General features: G+C 52.6%; 2 protein-coding genes across 2 annotated transcripts in view; one reads left to right on the top strand and one right to left on the bottom strand.

Annotated features, from left to right (window-relative positions):
* LOC113214298 (zinc finger protein with KRAB and SCAN domains 1-like) overlaps positions 1 to 8,133 on the bottom strand; it is a 155,459-nt gene that overhangs the window by 139,060 nt on the left and 8,266 nt on the right. The window lies entirely within an intron of this gene.
* Positions 4,349 to 7,523, top strand: LOC113207858 (ATP-binding cassette sub-family C member 4-like). Its single transcript, XM_052269700.1, has 4 exons — positions 4,349 to 4,823; positions 4,911 to 5,021; positions 6,419 to 6,553; positions 6,635 to 7,523. The coding sequence occupies exons 1-4, from the start codon at positions 4,750 to 4,752 to the stop codon at positions 6,888 to 6,890; spliced, it is 576 nt and encodes a 191-aa protein (XP_052125660.1). The 5' UTR covers positions 4,349 to 4,749; the 3' UTR covers positions 6,891 to 7,523.

The following is an 8,133-nucleotide window of genomic DNA, read 5'->3' as shown; positions in this document are numbered from 1 at the left end:
CCCTCTTCAGGCCAAACACCCCCCCCCCCCCCCCCACACACACACACACACACAGATACAGTGGCGTGCGCGCGACCTTGAGTTTAGTTGTGATTGCAGAAATGCTACTGGCGCGATCTAGTGGCCGTTTGTATTCCGGCCACGCAACCAATTGGCTCCAAGGCAATTGAACCCAGGCTCCGAGCAGGCTCGCAGGAGCTCCCTTAGGGCCGGCCGGGCCGGGCGGGGGCGGAGAGAAAGGACATTCCAATCGTTTCAGTCCAACGGACGTCAAGGAGAGTCGGAGGGAGAGCGGGTCTCCTATCCCTCCTTGTGACATTCCTCGGTGCACGCGGAGCGTCGGTCGCCGCGCGCGAAGACAAACTGGCGAGTAAATAACTGATAAGCTTCACTTATACCTATGAAAACGAAAAGAAGGAGATGCAACGTCATGGGGTCGGTGACAATTTTCGGTCGACTCTATGGGTTACTTCAGGCACTGTGATAAATAGTCGTTGGTTTTACGGAAAATTTTTCAAAGAAGCGTATCGTAAAATTACAATTCAAAATTGTAAATTACAAGGACTATGTATATGGACTTAAAATTCATCGACGAACAAGATCGGGGTGCCATAAATTTACGACATATTTTGTAAAAATTGATTTAAAAAAATATCTTGTTAATGTACCAGGTTAACTTCGCAGTGGGAGGCAGCAGGCAAATGACGATTATTTGTTTTGAAAGTAGGAAACATTAAATTTGCACCTAAAGCCCAAGGAGTAGAAATGTAAAGCAACTAGTCGTGCACCTAAGGGACACTTCTTACGGAACAAACCATAACCATGCCTAAGTACTCCGTCGTGTGCATTATTCTCCCTACCCCTTTTATAGACCCCCGATGAAGCACTCCAGTGCCACCGGCAACCGTTCAACTTATTTGAAAGGAACTTTTTTTAAAAAATAATAAAGTGAGTGACAATAAAATCATTTTTAACTCACTCACATTACAGCAAGTGATGCACCAAACCCGCCACTCCCTAAAAGTGACGATAAAGCGCCGTTTCACAACGTTAAGCCGTCCCTTATCAGCGGCGCCATCCAGGCCGCAGAGCAGCGGCTGCGGCGCGCCACGGGCATATAATTCGACACATGCTATTCTCGCCGTGTCTCATCTCAAACTTTTCCGTTCAAAACTTTGCTTTTTTTCCTATCCCTCCAGCAACAGCAGCAGCAGCAGCAGGGGGATGTTCGAACGCCTCGAACCTGCTGCGCCCAGCACGTGACGTGTGTTCCACAAAAAGTCACGCACTTGTTTGCGATCAAGAAAAATAGGGAGCAGCGCGGCGGAAAGGCGGGACTTCCGACGCGAAGATGAAAACGCGTGCCTTATGTATACCGACAGCGGCCCGGTTGATTGATCGCTGAAAACTTGGGATTTTCCATCTTCCGCAGCGATTTCCTGGCTGCCGCGCTCCGCGTTTCCGGTTGCCTCCCGCGGCGCGCTACTGCGGCGCGGCTACACGCGGGAGGCGGGCGCGCGGCCCCAGACACACGCCGCCGACAAACAGGTTGGATGCCGAGTAAACAGCGCCATCGATCTTACGGAGAGTCATTTGTCAAAAAATGAAAAGGGCGTCACAGGGCCTGCCACCAGCACGCCACGGTCAGCGCGCCACAATCACACACCGCCCAGAGGGAATCCCTTTTTCTGTTTGTTTTCGCTTTTGACTGCCCATCAAGATCTTCCACGCAATCTGAAGATTTAAGGGACTAGGTAGATGGCCACCACGTCGTCTCCCGTAACAGGCTTCGCTCGTTGTAAGTGAAGGTCGAAATTTTCGAACAAAACCTGTCCGAGTAGTTTAGAAACACAATTTTCCAATGCACTGTTGGAGACAAAATTCCAGGTTGCTTTTTTTTTTTGGGGGGGGGGGGATTTTTAAACAAATTGGTTAACAGAAAGGTAAAATTTTACACCAGAATAAGGTTTGGTAACAGATTTTAAAAATGTCAATTTTTTATGTAAATTGTTAGTCAAAAGTTCATGATAATTTTCTGGAAACTTTGGAACTTTCCTAATAGGCAGAAATTTAAAGTTTCCAAACTGTTTATAGGGTGCCCATTTTCTACAGTGCAGACAAACCAACAGACGCGCAGATAGACAGGCGCGAAACGTGCAACTAGTCCTAAACTGATTACTGGAGTAATAGGCGTCGATATTGCTCAGGCAATGACAGATAAAATCAGACAACTGTTTGTTTTTCTGTTTACTAGATCAAGACTTAAGTTATCGGTTGCTTTTTGTTTTTGTTTTCTTTCTTTACGAAAAAAGTTTTGTCCAGTTGATTTTTTTTTCCTTTTTCAGTGTCCTGAAGAGCGAAATTATCACCACAGACTGACCGTCATGCAGTCCGACCATCATCCGTCCGCGACAGCCCTCTGACACACGCTGCGACGTTGCGGCGGCGGGAGACTTTTAATAAAGGCTGCTCAGGGCGGCCCGCCGCTCGCGGTGAAACAAAAGAAAAGCCGCAATCAGGCATACGAAGGGCATAAATCACACAACACTGTCACCTTCCGCACCGCCCGTCCCGCAGAGCGCGGGCCGGGGAGGCCCCCCGCCCGCCTTCCACTGCCGTAATTCTGTATTCTTTGCGACTAGTTCGTAAGAAATATGCGGGGCCGATCGGGAGGGCATGCAAAAATCTCCGCCGCCGCCGCCAGTTCGATTTGACAAAGCATATGAGGTCCCCGACCACGGGCCGAGATTTATCGTGGAAACGTGTTTGACGTCAGGGACAAGCCCGGGCTGGCAGCGGCGGCGGGTCGCGGGTTCCCTGTGCTCGGGGGGACCCACCCGGACCCCGGCCGGCCAGCAAGCGGGGCCGCTTGCACCGGGGAGGGAAGAAAAAAAAGGGGGGGAGGGGGGGAGAAAAGGCCCATTACTTTCTCCACCAACCGACACCGACGGGGCGACACGTCCTCGTCAACTTCTCAAACACCCGGACGCAAGGCGCGGCGGCCACCCATTGCAGTGAGGTCGGTTGACGACTGGAAACGCCAACGACATTTAGTAATTAGGTAAGATAAAAAAACAAAAAAAGTATAAAAGACTTGTGTTTTTTTACGAAAGTATCATAACGGTATGGAAACGTTAAGTGGTTAACACAAGAAGCGACCCGGTGGCGGCTAAGTCACACCCAGTGAAGTGCAAACACCACCTTGCTCACGACGTCACTGATAACGTATGTGTGCCGCAGAGATTACAGGGTGCGGGGCTCACACGGGCCGTGTGGGGGGACGGGCCGCGACCTCTCACCGCGGGTGTCGCGATCGGTTCATTGACTGGCCGCTCACACAACACTCTCAAATCCCCCTAATCAAAAAGAAGAAATAAAAAGACATATCGAGCCGGCCGGTCGAACCACACCGACGGGCCAACCACTTGACTGCGGACGCCCCCTTTCAACAACGTCCGCTTTATCGGCCGCGTCCCCTCTCTGTCCCGCCCGTCTTGGATGCGAAATAGGACGGTTTGATTATACGGCTCTGGTCCGGCTCTCTCCGGCTGTATCGACATTATCAGCGGCCACTTGCCCACGCGTCCAGCGAGCGAAACTCTGTGGTGGGCGTGTTATCGGCTCTACCTACAAGAGCGCTAGTCGTCGTTGTCTTCTTCTTCGTCATCCACGTCTTCATTTCTGTTTTTCTTTCTTCTTCTCCTTCCTCTTTCTTTTGGGATGGTGGGATTCTTCTTCTTCTTCTTATTCTTCTATTTCTTCTTCTTCTTCTTTCTTTTGGGTTGGTAAATGCCACTGGTGACGATTGTATATTTGCATCTTTAAGTCTCACTGTACAAATCCAGAAGCGCGGATGTTGAACGAAAAACAACATAAACAATAATAAAACGACGCGTGGCGCGCACCTGTTTCAACGAATCGGTTCACGTTACGCCATTCCTCTTCTCTTTCCGCCGCCCTTTCCCTTAAAAGCGCTGATAACGCGAGGACTTAGGCAGGGGGCACAAAAAGTATAAGAAAGGTGCCGGGACTTTCGCGCGCGCGATCACCCGGCCGGATCAGTGTCGTCCCTGAGACACATAAATAAATTGCCGACTCTTGGTGGCGGTGGGCGGGAGGGAGGGAGGGAGGGAGGGGAGGTTCTGCTAAATGTGAGTTGGCTCAGCCCTGCCACACAAACACAAGTGTCATATCCGAAGGCTGCCGCGCGCGGCTGCCATCGCCTTGCAGCGGGGAGAGAGGGGGAGAGAGAGAGAGAGAGAGAGAGAGAGAGAGAGAGAGAGAGAGAGAGAGAGAGAGAGAGAGAGAGGCGGGGACGCTGCTCGTACTTGCACTTGCCGAGCGCGGTGCGCGGCGGGCGGCGCGGCGGCGGTGGGGATTACCACACCTTCACAGCGGGCCGCGGCTGCCAGCGGAGAGGATTCAGAAGCAGTGCGTGAGCTGTCAGGGAAAGGCGGGACAGAGACGGGGAGAGAAAAGGAGAGCGATTACGAGTGATCCATCTGCGGGCAGGAGAGACAAAAAAAAGGACTTATTGAGAGCTGGTGATCCTCCCCGCCGCTCCTCCTGCTCCGACGTCGCCGCGATAGTTTCTTTTATCTTCAAGAATGTTGTTGCGATAAAAGGTGAAAAGGGTGAATTAGTTTCGTGGATAGCGAAAAACCAAAACGTGCTCCTCGAGAGAGATTGTGCCTCAAGAGGACGTCATTTCTTCCTCATGATTCCCGGTGACGATAAACAAAACCAGCCATGGATAAGTTTCAACATAAACTGCTCAAAAACCCCCGGGTCGGGGCAAACATCATATCACTTAGCATATTCGCGTAAGTAGTGTGAATTTGGGCGGACAAGGTGTCGCAGAAGACAAGGTATTTAGTGAACCGTGTGGTTGTGTCCTCGCCTGCTCACAGGTGGGTGTGGCCCACCTTCTGGAAGGGCTCGCGCAAACAGCTCGACGTCGAGGACATGTACGAGCCCCTGAGGGAGGACAAATCGGAGAGGCTGGGAAATAAATTAGAGGAGTAAGTACATCTATATTTTCCGCGTCACCGCGAGGGAAACTTTCCGCGCGTTTTGTTGCAAGTCCGCCTCCCCCTACGCGCGTTGTGTCTGTGTCGCTGTACCACCACCAGCCGGATTAAGCCGTCTTCCGGCCCTCCCTCCTCGTTTCCTTCCGCATTTCTCTTCCCTTTCTCCACCCCTTGTCCTACACGGGAAAAGCGAATGCTTGGGAACTTGCCCGTAAAACTGCTTGAACACGAGAGCAGTTTGTCCTTTTTTAATTGCCAAACTGGAAGACTTTGTTAAGTTGGTTGCCAAGCCCAGGGCATGCAAAATCGCACAGTTATTTTGTGTACTAATTACAAAGCAGTCGCTTTAGATATCTTTTTGCGGTTAAACGGTTAAACGGTAACATGTCCGTAACTAATTTAATTTCGGTTATTTGAAAATTCTGTCAGGTTAAAATTTCAGAACGGAAGAAAATATGAAGAAAATCTTTCGACTTGAGTATTGATTTCAAATGGATATTTATGAATTGAATTAAGCAAGTGCAAAAATGCTTGCAGGTGCGGTGCGAGATAACAGGCTAGAGAACAGCCGGAAATGACTCGCTAGGGGGAAGCGAGTAGCGGGGCGGCTCAGCGAAGGAGATGTAGAGGGGGGTGAAGGAAAGAGGCACGGCGACAGCGCACTGACACCCCCACGTCCGTCACGTTCATGGGGCGGTGTTTGTCAGGGGATGAGGGTGGCGTGGCGCGGCGCGCCAAGTCGTACGCGACAAACTGTCGCATTATCTTTCGAAATGAGGGATCTCGGGGTGCGGGTGTGGGAGATGGGCGGGGGGTAGGTGGGGAAGGGGCCGGGGGGATGGGCGCACACGTTGCAAGACAAGCGTGACGCGCAAAGGACGTAATGGGCTTTGGAACGGAAAGGCAACGTGCGTGCACTCGAAAGTAGTGGCGTCGTCACAATCACGTCCGCCCGGTTGCAGCTCCCGGCGCAACTTTAATGAGATTCCAGCCGGCATCCGAGGAGGAGGCCCTGCTGCCGCTGCTCCTTGCTGCGCCTCGGGGAGCAGGGACAAGGGAAAAAATTATCGCATCTCCAGGGGTGAGATGACGGCTGCATGAGGAGAGGGGAAAGCCAGGGTGTCATAGTCTGTGGCCTTGGGGGAAAAAGTAGGGGGAGATAGAGAGAATAATGGCATCCACAGGTGTCGAGCGGGTGCGGCAGGACTTGACAAGGCTCTCGTCGGGCACTTGAGCCATCAGAAATCGAAGGGCACAATGGCAACTAGATGCAGCAGTAACGAAGGCGTGACGCAGAATCTGGCATCACCAGACATTCTGTACAGCAGCGCATTGCTGACCGACCAACGTGACCAACCGTGTTACTAATACAAGTTGCATTCCCCTAGAGTATGGCGGTCGACTTGCAGAAGCGCAAAGAAGAAAGGGGCGAGGGCGAGCCTCCTGAGAGCGCTGGTTTCCATGTTTTGGAAGAAGTTTCTGGCCGTCGGCCTCATCGACGCCGTCAACCAAATCGGTCTGAGGTGAGCAAACTTTGGTGACTTTCTAATTAATGCAACCGTCAGGGTATTCGTTCTTCCCTTTGACAAGACGTTGCCGTACAGGTTGGTCCAGCCGCTCCTGCTGGGCCAGCTGCTGGCCTACTTCTCGCCCGGCTCCACCATCCCGGTGGAGCACGCCTACTACTACGCGGGCGGCATCGTGCTCTGCATCCTGCTCAGCGTCATCCTCGCCAACCAGTCGCTGTACTGGTGCGTGCACCTCGGCATGCAGATGCGCGTGGCCTGCTGCTCACTGGTCTTCAGGAAGGTGGGCGACGCGACGCAACATATAATATCTCCGGACACGGACATCCCTTAACACGTTGAGGCCCAGGAGGGGTATCATTCATGGCTTATTGTGTCCTTACGTGTGGTCACGTGGGACTCAACGAGTTAAAAGAGGAGCTCTTTATGCCAGTGTTCTTTAAATGTACCAGAGATGAGTTTGTTAAGTGTACTGCGCTTACATTAAGAGCACTCCACTTCAAACAAGCGTATAATGCCCTCAAGAAAATCGAGTACACAAAGAGAGTAAAAATATCAAGAAGATATTTTTTTGAGAGTGTACGAATAAGCGTTGAGTAAAGCTATTGAGCTCGTTCGTGCTCCACCACGTATAGTTACTTTTAAACTAAGGTCACTCCTGAACAATTTTCGCAACGTATTTTTAATATTTTCTTAAACTGCGGAAGTTACAAAATACAGTCATATCACACACAGGTGAAATCAAGTGTGAGACTGGGGCATTGTGATGTGGGGTATTATACCTGCATCACACAGCGGCCGACAAGAAGTTTGGTCACCATAACAGTGTGCGACCCGAATAGCCCAACAACAAATAGCCGTGGACGAATTTCTCCTTCACCGCGACGACTCCGTCCGCAGCACAAATCACCCCCTCAGCGCAGCGCGCGCCAATTTTCGTCGTCCTCCGAATGCAGGGTAGCCCGGGGGGGCGCGTCACGTTTTCCAGCGGGGGGCGCAAATTGAGGGCACGAGTACACTCTTGGGGGCGCAAGGCGGGGCGTGGCGGGGCGTGGCGGGGCGTGGCGGGGCGAGGTGGGGCGGGGCGGGCAGGCGTCCAGGCAGGACGGTGCCCAAAGTGCATCATTAGGGCCAAGCGCCTTGCTGTCAATCAGGCGGACGATTTTCAGATTTAGTTGGGCGTGGCCTTGCGCCGCCGCGCCCTGGCCGCCCCGCCACCTCCTCACCGCCGCCCACCGTCACACCGTCACTGCCGACGCATTAGCGCAATTGTGCATCGTCACACGCCACGGCCAGATCGCTTGTTTATTTATCGGTTCCCTATTAATGACTTAATATCGATAAGGCGCCCGGTGTGATAATAGCACCTGCTGGTCGCCCCCGCGCGAGCGCCCGCGCACCGTTCTGATTTATGGCCTCCGGGGCGTGGCGGGGCGTGGCGGGATGTGGCGGGGTGTGGCGGGGTGTGGCGGGGTGTGGCAGGGGCCGCCCGCGACTGTTCGTAGCGCGAAGCGAAGTGTCTGCAACTGCGGCTTGCCGGGTGTACACTCGAAGTGGACTTCCTGGTTTCCCTTCAG

This window comes from Frankliniella occidentalis, unplaced genomic scaffold (assembly GCF_000697945.3).
Source record: "Frankliniella occidentalis isolate FOCC.00 unplaced genomic scaffold, Focc_3.1 Scaffold99, whole genome shotgun sequence".
Classification (NCBI taxonomy): Eukaryota; Metazoa; Arthropoda; class Insecta; order Thysanoptera; family Thripidae; genus Frankliniella; species Frankliniella occidentalis.
The sequence above is the reverse complement of the archived record's forward strand: the minus strand, read 5'-3'. Positions and strand labels throughout refer to the sequence as shown.